Source organism: Psammomys obesus, unplaced genomic scaffold (genome assembly GCF_907164565.1).
Source record: "Psammomys obesus unplaced genomic scaffold, mPsaObe1.curated_primary_1811, whole genome shotgun sequence".
Taxonomy (NCBI): domain Eukaryota; kingdom Metazoa; phylum Chordata; class Mammalia; order Rodentia; family Muridae; genus Psammomys; species Psammomys obesus.
In genome coordinates, this window is record NW_026593931.1 from 353,114 (window position 1) to 367,529 (window position 14,416).

The following is a 14,416-nucleotide window of genomic DNA, read 5'->3' on the forward strand; positions in this document are numbered from 1 at the left end:
CTTCTACGCTTGCATTCTACATGCTTGCAAGCCAGCACCACATGTCCAACACCAAGGTCTACCATGAGCTCAGGCAGTATCCCTTAGTCCGTGTAGACAGCAGCCTTTAGGTGCATGGGTGGCTCAATTCAGAAAGACCCTCCCTGGCTGGACCTGTGTGAATAAGAGAGCTCCTGAGCTATTCTCAGGAGAATGACATTCATATGAATTTATAATTTAACATCTCAGAGCCTGGGAAGGATAGGGTCTGGTCAATTCCTGAGATGCCCTGAAAGTGCTTGGCTTCTCTTGACTGTCACTAATTTCTTGGGCAGCCACATCCACTATCTGTAACTTTTCTGGAGTTAGACATTTCCCAGGTCCGACTGATCTGCTTTCTGCTCCCAATTCTCACTGTAAACCTAACTAAAAGCAGCCAGAATTACTATACCATAGCCTGAGTGCTGTGCTGCCTCAGCATCTCCACCAAATAAGTCATTCCTAGCCCTACCACTTTTGAGGGCATAACCAAAATAAGTAAAATTCCCTTTACTCCTTCATACAAGAATACATTTTATTTTGGTCAAACTCACTCCTCAGTGTTCCACTTCCAGATCTTAGGATTCTTTCCCATCCCTGTCCGGACTTCATGTCCTCCACAGATGGATGGATGGACAGATGGACAGACAGACAGATAGATAGATACGTGTATGTCTATATATCCTACTCAGTCTAGTTACTTATAGCCTACTGGGGGCTCCAGCCTTGAAGAAAACTGATTTTCTGTCCCCCAGCAGTCTTTGCTGCCTTTGGCTTCTCAACTAGGAGTGGGCCTTGTGAGTGACTTCCATACTGGAATATTGTTACAATATTGTTACAAAATTCTTTGCCAGCATACATCATGAATGGCTCCTAGCTCAGTTCCCATTGGAGCCCTCATTCCTGTGTGAAGCCTCACAGGGGCCAGGCCTTCACTGTCCAAGTTCCTGTTGCCACTCCCTCCCTAACTCCACTTAGAACATTCTAGGCTCTCCAAGCCCATTAATCTGGATTTCCCCAACTTCCTCCCTTGAACCAGTTCCAAAGAGTTCAGAAACATGTGGTCAGGTTTGGTCACATGGGCGACTTTGTGTCTCTGGTTCTAGTTTTCCCTTTGGTTGCCGTTTTTGTCACTGACAAAAATGCCTGGCAGACACAACCTGGGGGAGAATAACTGATTTGCTCATGGATTTAGAGGGTTCAGTGCATGGCTGGTTGGCCCTGTGCTGCTGGGCAGAAAGAGGAGATGAGTCTGCGTGTATGGAAAGCTGTCCACGTCATGGTGACCACATGCATAGAGAAGGGCACAAAAGGAAAGACCAGGGCAGGGCGTGGCCTCACAGACACATCCCCAGTGGTACAGCCTAGAGGTGGGCCTTAACTATCCACAGGTGTTTCTTAATCAAGTTGCTCCCTCCCAAGAGCCATGGAGCACTCAAAGTGAGAACAACACAGGTGCTGGGAGGGCGACACAGGTGCCGTGGGTTTGCGGCTGGAGTGGCCTCGCCACATCACCTGTGAATGGCCCACACTGTACTCTCTGAACCTCTCACCAGGGCCACTTACAGCCACAGGAGTGCTGGCAGCTGGGAGAGCCGAAGCTGAGCAGAGAAGTGAGAGGCCTACAGCCCAGCTCCAGACCCTGTCCTGATGCTGTGGGGCTCTGACTGTAGAGACGCCTATGTCTTGGAGTTACTATTGCTGTGACAAAACACCATGACCAAAAACAACTTGGGGAGGAAAAAGTTTATTTTAGATTAGAAATTTCAGCCCATCACTAAGGGAAGTCAAGGCAGGAGTTCAAAACAGGACTCTGAAGACTGAAGCAGGGGCCATAAAGGAGTGCTATTTACTGGCTGGGTCCCCATGGCTTGCTCAGGTTGCTTTCTTATATGCCCCAAGATCACCTGTCCAGGCATGGCAACACTCACAGTGGGCTGGGCCCTCCTGCATCAGCCATCAACCAAGAAAACGAGCCACAAGCTTGCCTGCAGGACCATCTGATGGAATCATTTTCTCAAATAAAGTTCCTTTCTTCCCAGAGGTGTCTAAGTTTGTGTCCGGTTGACAAAAGCCACCCACCACGGTGAGCTTCAGGGTGCCTCATCCTAGCTCCAAGGAAACAGTCCTCACCCTGGCCACTATCTCAGCTTGGTCCTAACATGGCTTCTGGTAGGCAATGTTGATGACGACCACTATAGTCCATTCTGTGGCTGCAGCAGACATTCTGTGCAAGGATGGGATGTTGTTTATGAAGCCCAGGAAGGTGGCCAGTGGGCAGATGGCCAGGCCACTCTAATGCCAGCTCCATTCTTCCCCCAGTTTCGGAGGCCTCATCCTGAGCAAAACCATTTCTAAACATCAGTTTAAAGGCATGGCTGTCCTGACTCCTGTCATATGTGGTGAGTGCTGGGTGCGGCTCCTTTCGGGGACTCTGGGATGGCTAAGGGAGGTAGTTGGGCAAGCTGAGCCTGCACAGCCTTCAGGGTCTGTCAGGCTTGATTTTCTTAGATGCAAAGGATCTGAAGGGACGTGAAGAGAATGAAGCACATTTATCTTATTGTTTTTGATGGGGTCTCACTTTGTAGATCAGGCTGCCCTGGAACTCTGTGTAGCCCAGGTTGGACTTGAACCCATGGTGATGATATTCCTCCTCAGCCTCCTAAGTACTGGCACTTAAGATGCAAGCACCAGGCTAGGTTTTCATAGTTTGTTTTAGAGTCACACAGGAGACTCAGGATCTCTGACTTCACCTTAAAAATCAAGCCCACGACAGTAGAGGCCTGATAACAGCCAGCATGAGCGGTACAGCACTGGGCCCCCATAGTTCCCTGCTGTCCTGCACTGACTTGCTTCCTTTCGTTGCCTTACTGTCATTGGTCTGCACGCTTTGGGTTGCTGATACCCTGACTCCTCTCCCAGCTGCTCAGAGATGTCAGGCAAGCAAGATGGGGAGTAGGGCTAGCTGGAGGCCATTCTTAGCCTAAAGGAAGTGCTGCCTGCCCTGTCCTTCCAGCCATGGTGGCTGTGGGAAGCTGGATCCTGGTTCCCAGGGAGCTCACAGGTTGAGAGAGACTGGGAATTGAGGCCAAATCTATAAACATAAGTAATTTATTTGCCTTCTTTTTAAAGTTGTGTACAGTCAAGAGAAATTTTAATTTCTAGCCACCGTGTGCCTGCAGGTCAATGTCTTTCTCCACTGGGGCCACCTGTGTGGCTGATCTCAGACCCTGGTCTAGTTGGGAAAGTTCTTGTGGGGCTGTGGACCCCTGTCTGGGACAGGCCCATACGCTGGCAGCTCCCAAGAGAAGGCTGTGGCCAGCTAGCTCATGCCATCCTGCAGGGCTCACAGCCTCAGAAGGATGCCTCAGATTCAGGGCGTGGACATGCTCTTGGTTTTCTGGGCTCTTGATGGCCTCCTGGCTCCTTTGATGTTCTATATACCATTCCTCAGCCTCTTGAGCCCCCCTGAAGACACCCATCACTGAATGCAGAGTGATGGCACCCAGTGCCATCTGAGTGGCAAGGAAAGAGGAGATAAACACTGTGCCAATCAAGGACCCTAGCCCAGAGAAAGCAGTGTATGGTAAGAGCTAGAAGCCAGAGGTCGGAGCATGCTACACCCTCTCTCCTCACAGGTGTTGGTGGCAACCTGGTGGCCATTCAGACCAGCCGCATCTCCACCTTCCTGCACATGTGGAGCACACCTGGGGTCCTCCCCGTCCAGATGAAAAGGTTCTGGCCTAACCCGTTCTTCATTTTCTGCTCCTCGGGTCAGTATGCTGTCTGCAGAGGCCACATGACTTCCTTATTCCCCCCCCCCCTTGTTCTTATGTTTGCAATGTGTCTCACTATGCTGCCCGGGCTGGCCTTGAACCCCTGGGCTCAGGTGACAGTCGTCTCACCTCAGCCTTGCAAGCAGTGGTGACCACACGCACACGCTCCCATATCTTCTAACGTAATTCACAAACTGCAGACCCTTCTTCTGTGTTACTTATGTAATCCTTCCTGTTCACACATGCTTTGCCTACAGATTTTCTCGAGCGTCTAGTCCAGCTGCTCCACTTGGCATGCTGCTCCCACAAGCTGTATATTCTGGGTAGTCATCCACTCCACAGCTTCCCGTTTAGGTTCTCTTTATATGCCTTTAAAAAGATAAAGAGTTGGGGCTGAGGAGATGGCTGGGTCCGGAGAAAATGCTTGCTGTACAAATGTGAGGACCCGAGTTCAGTCCCTAACACACCCTAAAGACCAACAACCACCAGCACAACAAAACCCATCAGCAACAGCAAAGACCAGGCATGGCGGCGCTCCCTTGTGACTGCAGTGCTGGGAAGGTGGAGCCGAGGGAATTGCCAGGGTTTCTTGGCCAGCAAGCTTTACCTCATGAGTGAGCTTCAGGCCTATCAATGAGAGACACAAGCTAAAAAGTAAACGGAGAGCCTGAGGATAGTGATACGGGTAGTGCACACCTGTCTTCCCAGGATTCAGGAGATAGAGGCAGGAGAACCAGAAGTTGAAGGCCATCCTGGGTTCTATGATAGCCTGCTCCTCTTTGCCCCTCAAAAGTGGTTTCTGTGGAGCTAGGGATGGAACCCCAGGGCCTTGAGCATGCTCAGCAAATGCTTTGTCACCAAGCTACACTCTATTCTAACAAACAGAACCAAACAAAACTGCTTTAGTTCACGTCTCCTTTAGTTGATTTTGTTGTTCTTGGGTTTTCTGAGTTTGACATGTGATTCCGTGCCTTTTCCTGACTGTCTCACTTTTACTGTACCGTTGTGTTTGAGAAGGGGTCACATTCACTTGCTGTAATTTCCAAAGGTTTGTTGTTGGGCCTGGGTGTGGTGAAGCCCACTTACTATGGATCCTTAAACTCAGAGAGCAGAGGAAAACCAGAGCTTAGAGCTCACTGATGGCCCAGCAGCACTGACAGGGCTGAGGTAGGGGGAGCCCAGGAACCTATGAGTATGTCACACTCCCGAGTGCCACAGGCTCTTTTCCACAATCTCTCCTCCATCTCAGCCCATGTCCTCTCCACCCAAGGGTCTTCAGAGAAACTGTTCCCACTTGTACACACTTCCTGGTCCGAGGGTTTTTTGTTTGTTTGTTTTGTTTTTAATATGTCTGACCTTCTGTGTTTGGACTCGTACATGATTCTAATCCCTTCACTAAAGGAAGGGAAGGCCAGGACTGAGTCCCCACTTAATAGAGTGTGCTGCAACACAGGTGTTTGTAGGCAAAAGAACTTGGATGTCTCACTGGGGACTCTTCCTTTGCCAAGATGGCCTCTGCAAGTAAGTAGGTTTTGTGATCCTCTTGGTTTCATTCCTTCCTCTAGAAGTCAATTCTGTGTCAGCTCGAGTCCTGCTCTTCCTGGTGATCCCAGGACATCTGATTTTCTTCTACCTCATCTGCCTGGTGGAAGGCCATTCAGTGACAAGCAGCAAGATCTTTGTGGCACTGTACCTGGTGGCAGGCATCGTCCAGGTGAGGGCGACAGTGACATTGACACACAGCTTTACAGCCTCTCAGCCAACATCAGTGGTCCTTGTTCTGTGGAGGTCAAGAGCATAGGCTTCCCATCATGCAAAGCTTCCGCCAACTTACTCAAGCCCAGGGGCATGGACTAGACCCAGAGGCCACTGTGCTGCGCGCCACACGCCTCGCACTGCGACTCAGCTGCACACTTCTTACCGCACACTGCACGGTTGCACCTCAACCCTCATCCTTCACTCGCTTTGCACTGCGCCGCACATGCCACACAGAATGCTGGAAGAGCGGCTGTAGACACGCTGTGTTCCACAAAGGAGGCTGAGTCCACCCCTCACAAAAGCCCCTGCTTTGTACGGTACTCAAGGGCTTGTGTCGTCGTCCTTTCACATGTAGGACGGCATGTGGACGATGTGAAAGAGATTAAGCTGCTGCTGCGTTAAGAGGGGAGCACTCGGTGCTGTGGAGCTGGCAGCTGGCTAGTGTCCCTGGTGTCCGCAGAGAGGCCTCTAGACACTGTGGACTGCTCCTTGGAAGCTTCCTGAGGAGCTCACCAAGCCTCCCAAGGGGGAGGGGTTCAACCAGGGAGGGTCCTGGCTGGTGAGTGGCAGCTGGTCCGTGGAGTACTTCAGAGGCTAGGGCAGGACCGAACCAATAGGAAAGGCATACAATGGTTGAGTCTAGAGCCTTCGTTAGACCCCACTCTGCCCTCTTCTGTGTTGCTGGATAACTGACAAATAAAAGAATTGATCTGCTCACACTTAAGTTGCTGGGGGTCCAACCAGCCTGTGACAGACGTGGGAGAGTGGACAGAGAACCAGCTGTGGTGTGCGTAAGAAAGCCAGTCAGCAGCAATGGCCAAGTCTTACTCTTTAACAGCCTGCTTTGAGACCTGATTCAGACAAGAAGTATCAGTTTATTCATGACCTTACCATTTCTCACTAGGCCTCAACTTCGAACAGTCCCCCCACCTCAGTGCCACCCCAGTAGGAAGCAAGCTTTCAGCCCATGTCCAAGACACTGCAGGCCCCAAGCAAAGCTGGAGAGAGGGAACTTGCTGGGGTTGGTTTGTCTGCCTTGGTGGTGTCCTTGGAAACTGGCTGGTGTTCTTGGTTGTCACTGGGCCTCTGATTTGTTTTTTTCCATCTCTTTGCTCTTCTGGCAGGTGTTAATCCTACTGTACCTGGCAGAAGTGATGGTTCGGCTGACCTGGCACCAGGGCATAGATCCTGACAACCACTGTATACCTTACCTCACGGGCCTTGGGGACCTGCTGGGTACTAGCCTCCTGGCACTGTGCTTCCTCCTGGACTGGATACTGAGGGCCAGAATTGGTCTCGCAGAGCTGGTTTCAGAGCTAGTTTCTGTGCCTCCCTGATGGAGCCTGCCACCTGCAGGTCTCCATGGAACTTTCCCTTATATCCACAGTATCTGGCAGGCCGTTCCTCCTGCTGGGGCCTCAAGCTGCTAGACATCTGCCTGGGCAGTGGCCTCATCCGTCTGCCAGGGAGACGAGCACACACCTTGATTCTGAAGTTGGTAGCTGAGCCAGAGGCGGAGCCCTGGCATCAGGAGCAAGTGTGTGAGTGAGTATGTATGCCTGGTGCACATATGTGCCTGTGTGTGTGTGTGTGTAGAGAGAGAGAGAGCAGGCTGTTCTAACCTGAAGATGCTGAGGAGGAAGCCTGTTGGTGTAACACAGGTTGGGTGGAGCAGGATAGAAACTCTTCTGCATCCCCAGGTCTCAGGGATACCTAAGCCCTGACTTAGCTGCCATCCCTGGGTCCAGCTCGCTGGGCCCACACTGCTAGTGCTCTGGGCCCAGCGACCATGCCCCTCACCCCAGGCAGGCCCTGCAATACCCCTCATGTATAACCCAGCATTTAATCTTGTAGCTGCTTTCTTTTTATTTCTCCTTTCCTCTGTTTTATAGCAGAACCTTCTGTTTAGGTTCTGGTGATCAAAAGATGTATAATAAAATATAGCTGACTTTGCACTTGGTGTTTGGTGTCCTTCAGAGTGATCAGGGAAGCCGTAAGGCTCAGTCTCCAAGCAGTAGATGAAATTTCTCTAGGGCGGTGTTGCTAGTGGTTTGGTTGAGTATGCGTGTCACCTGCCAACTGCTTACGGGAAGAAGGTACACAGACCCCACACTGCCCTTCCATCTCCAGCCTGTCTTCCATTGGCCAAACCAAGGTAGAAGTTCAGGGTCTGCAGAGCAGGTTGATGGTCCACAAAGTCTCCCTCCTCGTGGGCATAGAGGCGGGTGAGAGAGAGAATAGGCTGAAGGGGGTGTGGGCTAAGCTCCAGGCTACCTGGGCAGAGCCTCTGTCCTGAGGCTCAGATGGAGACAGTATCACAGAGGCATTGAACATTGGCTTTCATCAGTTCTGTGAAAGAAGCAGATGGAGTCGGAGAGTAAGGTAAGAGAGTAATGGTAAGGATTGCTGGGCTTCCATCGTACTTGCTGAGTGTGCTCATTTACATAGTAGGTTTCAGGCTGAAGTTTAAATTATAACCCAACTCAAACACATCTTTGTTTGGTGAAAGGGAAGGCGGGTGTGATGGACAAGGCTACACACTGAGCCTTTTTTGCTCAGCTTCTGAAGCGTTGGTTATGTGACATGGAGTCAAAAGTAGAGGAGAATCACACCCTTTCTGGTGACGGTGCAAGCCGAAGTGGTGTGGTGTTGGGTGCCTCATGGATTCACATGTCTTAGGTATAATGGTTTCGCCAGACGGAGAAAGCTACAGTGAGATTAAACTGGTAGCAGACCCCAAACAGTAACCAATCCTTCCCTAGGTTCAAGATAGACCTTAGGAAATCTTTCTGGGTCTAGGCCAGTGTCTAGACCAGTGTTTCTCAACCTGTGGGTTGTGACCCCTTTGGAGGTTATGCATTAGATATTTACATTACAATTCATAACAGTAGCAAAATTACAGTTATAAAGTAGAAATGAAATAATTTTGTGCTTGGGTGTCACCACAACATGAGGAGCTGTATTAAAGGGGCTCAGCATTAGGAAGGCTGGAAACCATTGCTGTAGACACTCCATTTTCATTACATGCTATGAGCCATTGAGAAATGGTCCTTTGTTGTTGCAAAGAACAAGTCCAAAACTACCAATATTTTTTTTAATTCCAGCAGCTCTGAGGTGTCCACTTAGAAACCTTTCCTGTGAGTTCACCTGTGCAAGTGTGCTTGGGTGTAAGCATGCCCCTGTGTGCATGGAGGCCAGAAGAAGGTGACCTATAGTCTCATTCCTCAGACACCTTAATTTTTGAGTCAGGGTGTCTCATGAACCTGGAGCTCATGGATTAGGGGTGACTGGCCAGCCAGTAAACCCAGAGGTCCTTCTGTCTCTGCCTCCACAGTGCAGGAAGTATAAGCATGAGTCACCATACCTATCTATTCTGCATGGGTTCTGGGAGTCAAACCCAAGTCCCAGTGTTTATATAGCAGGTGTTTTACCATGAACTCTTTCCCAAGCCTGAACAGTTTTTCTTTTCCTTTTTCCTTTAAGCCCACCCCTTTCCTTTTTTTCCTCCTTGTTTGTTTGTTTGTTTGTTTGGTCTGATTGAGACAGGGTGTCTTCTCTGTGTAGCCCTGGGCTGTCCTGGAACTCAGGACAGGAACTCAGACCAGGCTGGCCTCAAACTCATAGAGATCTGCCTGCCTCTCTTTTTCTCTTTTTTTTTTTTTTAAATAAGATATCACTATTCTTGTGGGTTATTAATATTTATTATTGATTCATCTTTTAGTTAAGCAGTGGTTATTCCTAAACCAGCTGTATACCCAAATCACCACACAGAGACTGGGGTTTATTTAATTAACCTAGAGTACAATGCTGGGCAATAGTTACTCCATCCTAAACCTCCAAGCCCGTGTAGTTTCCTATCATTCAGATTTCACCCATTATATTTGCTTTTAATCATATCTTAGGTCCAGTTCATCTCTCCACATGGTTCTAAGACCTCTCCTGTGGATTATCTGCTCTTCTCCCTTCGCTTCCTCCTCTCCTCCCAGACCCCCCTGCCCCCTGGACCAGAATGTCCCACCCTATTCTCTCCATTGCACAGCATTGGGGCTCGTTGTTTTAACTGACAACACAGAGAACAAATGGTGGCATGTTTACACAAACTTGAGATAGGTGATGCTTAGAATAAGCATCACAATACAATGTCCAGATTGAAACCAGATAGTGGGGAGAGAAATCAACATTTGAATGAACAAGGGTAAACTGTATACATTCCAAAAGAACATTATATTCACACTTCCCCCTGTAAGTCCAATAAAAGGCTCCTTTTCTTTCACTACAATAATAATAATAATAAAAGTTATGAAAACTATCAGGTAAGATTTATATGTGCAATGTCCAGTCCATGTTCATTTGGCAACTTAGGAGAAAGTATTTGATTATCTATCTTATCTTGACAAGTTTAGAGTTCTATACCTAAATTAACTTTTATCCTTATTGGTATTACCTATATGAAAACATTTTCCTAAATTCTAAACAACTTAAACTTAATTGTGGAATTATAACTATTTGTTCTTCAAACAATCAGAGACTTGAGAAGAAATAGTGGTTACTGGAGTAAATAGGAAGTACATGTTAGCAGCTTCCAAAAAATAAAAAATTAACAGAGACAGTTGCTGCCTGAAACGGTCACCCATAATTCTCTATAATGTTGGAGCATCATCTTCAGCCTTCTGGCTCAGAATATTTGATAGTCATATATGTGAAGCAGGAACTTTTTAGGACTTGCTTACCCTGTCTTGGCAGAGTTCAGCAGTTGACTTGTCCTGCATTTAAGCTTGCCCATTTTTGGCAGGATTCTGTCTGTCATAAAGCAAGGGTATTTTTTTTTTTTTACCCGAGTAAAAATGTGGCTCATTTGCCACATTTGAAGCCATCTCTATATGGAGGTTTTTCAATGCTCATCTTCTTTGAGGTAGGCAGGATGCTACCAGGAGATGATCTGTCTCATTGTCAAAGAGTCTTTAAAATAATAAAGATATTTTTAAATGACATATTCTGTAGGTCTCTGACATTTTTGAAGACTACCTATCTTTATATAATTGATCTACCTACAAAATCATATCTATCTGTTAAGCCCGGGATATATACTCCTGTGATAAATTAGACTAGTGTCTGACATGACTTTGAGTTGATTAACTAACAACTATACCTAATACCCTAAACAGTTTGTAATAGCAGTTTAAAAGTATTGGAAATAACCTTGAATTTGTATCACTATACTAAAATTTACCAAGGTATTAAAATAGACTTATTTTTGCATCAATATACAAAATCCTATACCAGAGTTAAAATTAACCTTATTTAAAAATAACAAATAAAACCTTGAGTAGATTCAATAATGTACCTTTTGTCTTATTATTCTTATAAGATATCCTTGTATTCCCCTTTCTTTTTAACCCCCTTTCTCCTTATCTAAGAAAGAAAGATAGAGAAAAGAAAAAGGAAAAGAGGAATCCCTGAGTCTAACCTTGTTTTCTCTCTGAAAAATACCCTTAATAATTTATAACCATCTCCCAATGACAATAAACATTCATGGCCATAGAAAACAACCAAAAACCTACTCAAAACCCTTAAGGAAATTAGATGTTGTTCTCATGAATTTCTTCTAGCTGACATTTTGGACATACAGAAATCCTGTTAAGGGGCCCAAAGGAAATTGGGAAAAATGGGTAATTAAGGAAGCATTAACATTTGTGGTCCAGTCTTTGAATGCTGAAAAATTTTAGACATAATAGAAGTCCTGTTTGAATCACTCTAAAATGCTGGACCAATTGAGATTTAGTAGCTTTCTTTAGAGCTCTCTTGGGAGCAGGCTGTGATGAGAAACAGCAATTGAAGCAGTTGAGGCAGGAACAAGGAGAGTGCTAGAGCATGCAGGATGCTGGAACAGATGTGTCAGAGTCTCAGCATGCTGGAAGGATGAATTTTGTCGAGTTTGATCCAGCGTCTCCAGTGTCCAGTCCTTTTGTTCTGCAAACATACAACTTCTCACAAGCATTATACAGTACTAAATTACAAATGTATGAAATGTTCAGGATGAAACTAAACTGTAAACCAATTTTATCTATGCCAATTAAAAGAATGGCATAATAAATTTTGAGGATATTATAGCCAAGGATTTGAGGAGAGCAGAGAATCCACAAGAGAGGTCTTAGAACCATGTGGAGAGATGAACTGGACCTAAGGTATGACTAAAAGCAAGTATAATGGGTGAAATCTGAATGGTAGGGAACTACACGGGCTTGGAGGTTTAGGATGGAGTAACTATTGCCCAGCATTGTGCTCTAGGTTAATTAAATAAACCCCAGTCTCTGTGTGGTGATTTGGGTATACAGCTGGTTTAGGAATAACTACTGCTTAACTAAAAGATAAATAATAAATATTAATAACCTGCAACACACTACATAGCCCAGCTAGGCCTGGGATTTCCATCTTTCCATCTCAGCATCTCGAGTGCTGGAGTTATAGATGCACACCTTGAAGTAAACATGTATAGATGCAGATTAACTGCCGCAGAACGATGTCTGTGGACACCCCTTGTTGAACATCATGTTGCATGCACATGCTTTGACATGGCTGATGCCCAGCCATTTGCCAGTGTCTAAGTCTCACCTCAGTGCAGAAAGTTCCAGTGGCTTCACATCCTCACCAGTTTTGTACATGGCTTCCTTCCGATATTGCTCAGACACTGGGGCTCAGTTAAAGAACCAGGACTCACTAAGGACCACATCCACAAACAACAAAGCCTGGAAACCAGTTATAGGCTGAAGGAGATGGATGAGCCATGACAACACAGTGTTGATCCCAGGAGAGAACACACAGCCTGTATGAGTACAGCAGTATGGCTGCTCTTAGACCTGGGTATCTCTCAGCTTTGATAACATTACCATGGCTCCATTACATTCTGTCCCACAGGCCCGAGCGAACGGTTTACAGCAACTTAATACTATCCAACAACTTTTCTTACATTCAAAATTAACTCAAAAGGTTTAAGGGGCAGGAGGGGCAGCTCAGTGGTTAAGATCACTTGCAGCTCTTTCAGAGGACCTGAGTTCCGTTCCCACAATGACTATGACTAGCTCCAGGGGGTCTGATGCCTCTGCTGGCCTCTTTGGGTGCACACACACACTACACATGCACACACTACACACACACACACACACACACACACACGAGAGAGAGAGAGAGAGAATTGCCTATGGTCAAGACTTGTGGACATTTTCTTGATTGATGATTGATGTAGGAGGGCCTGGCTCACTGTAAGGGAGACCCATCCCTTGGCTGGTGGTCCTAGGTACTATAAGAAAGCAAGTTGAGCAAGCCAGGAGAAACCAGTAAACAAGCAGCAGAAATCCTGACTAAGACAGTACCAGCTCATGAGGTACTGCTGTGCCAGACCTGACTATGTGGTTTTTGGAGCATTGTGAAGCATTTGGACTTTGGGCTAGAAAAGCTGTTGAGTGCTGAGAGATCAGCAGGCTATTCTGTGGGAGCTTGGAAAAAAGAATGCTGGCTTATGAAGTTTCAGAGGGAAGTTTGAGAGTTTTTCAGAGACTTTATTATGAGATTTTTTTTTTTTTTAATTAAGAATTTGAAGTCAGTGAGTGCCTGTAATCCCAGCATTTGTGGAGGCAGAGACAGGTGGAACTCTGTGAATTTGAGGCCAGCCTGGTCTGCAAAGTGAGTCCAAGGACAGCCAAGGTTACACAGAGAAACCCTGTCTCAAAAACAAAATAAAACAAAAACAGAGTTTGAAGTTCTCGTGGTCTGGGACTGAAGAATTGACTGTGATTAACAAGAGGCCAATTTAAGTGAAATTTTTGCTTTATTGGAACAATTAATTCTTTAGCCCCGTCAGCTGGGGCTAAAGAATCAGCTGCGGTTAAGAAAAGACCAGCAGCAGTGTGGATCATAAATCTGGGAGTATTTTCTCAGGGTCAGCATACAAAAGCTGTGGCTCAGAGGGGGCCAAGGCTACCCTGCAGCGTAAGAATCCCCCAGGTGGTGCTGGTTTTGAAGGCCTGAGGGATCATGGGGAGTGGCTGAGGCACCAGGAGAGGCTGGGAGAGGCCACTGGTGAATGTGAAGCCTCAGTAGCAATGACAACCTCAGAATTGAAGGGTGATAGAGAGAGGCGGAGGGTTGGCATCATAGGGCAGGGGCAGGCTCACCGAAGGGAGCCTGGAAGAGGTTGCTGATGAAGGTAAGGCCAGGTGTGCATTTTGAGATGCTAGCACCATACCAGGGACAGCAGCACTGAGGAGTGGAGCCGAGTTGGGCTTTTGTTGTGTATACTGAGGTAAGTCCTTTGGAGCCTAGAGATTGTCCCTCAGTCTGACACTGAGCTTCCCACTGTTGAACTTTGGTTTTGCTTTGATCTGATTGTGTTGGTGCCTGACTTTTCCCTCTTGGAGTAAGAGAGTAAATAACTTATTTATTTGTTTGCTTATTTATTTACTTACTTATTTTACAGAAGCCCACAGTTAGGAGACTTTGAAATTATGGAGAGCCTTTGAACTTTTAAAGAGATTTTGGATATTTTAGAGAGCTTTGGATATTTTTTTAAGAGACTGAATAAAGTGTTCACATTTTTAAAGACTGAGACTTAAAGGTTGGAGTGTTTTATACTGTGATAGTAACGTTAATGTGCCATCTTGGGAACATATGGTAAAGAAGAGGTTCTGGTTGAATAGTTATGTGTTTGTGTGTCAAGCTGACAACAGGTCAACTGTGTTGTCTCGTTTATTGTGTGAACTCAACACAAGGTGAAGTCCTTTGGGAAGGGGGAACCTTGAGAAAATGCCCCCATCTGATTAGCCTGTGGGCAGGTCTGTGGTGCATCTTGATTGATGATGTGTGTGATC

General features: G+C 46.6%; 1 protein-coding gene across 3 annotated transcripts in view; it reads left to right on the forward strand.

Annotated features, from left to right (window-relative positions):
* Slc41a3 (solute carrier family 41 member 3) overlaps window positions 1–7,507 on the forward strand; it is a 41,775-nt gene extending 34,268 nt beyond the window's left edge. For all 3 annotated transcript variants that reach the window (XM_055617511.1, XM_055617513.1, XM_055617512.1), the window contains 4 exons: window positions 2,341–2,420; window positions 3,657–3,791; window positions 5,360–5,508; window positions 6,677–7,507. In XM_055617511.1, the coding sequence (XP_055473486.1) occupies window positions 2,341–2,420; window positions 3,657–3,791; window positions 5,360–5,508; window positions 6,677–6,889 (577 nt within the window). In that variant the 3' untranslated portion in view covers window positions 6,890–7,507. The remainder of the gene's footprint in view (window positions 1–2,340; window positions 2,421–3,656; window positions 3,792–5,359; window positions 5,509–6,676) is intronic.
* Window positions 7,508–14,416: the final 6,909 nt, after the last annotated feature.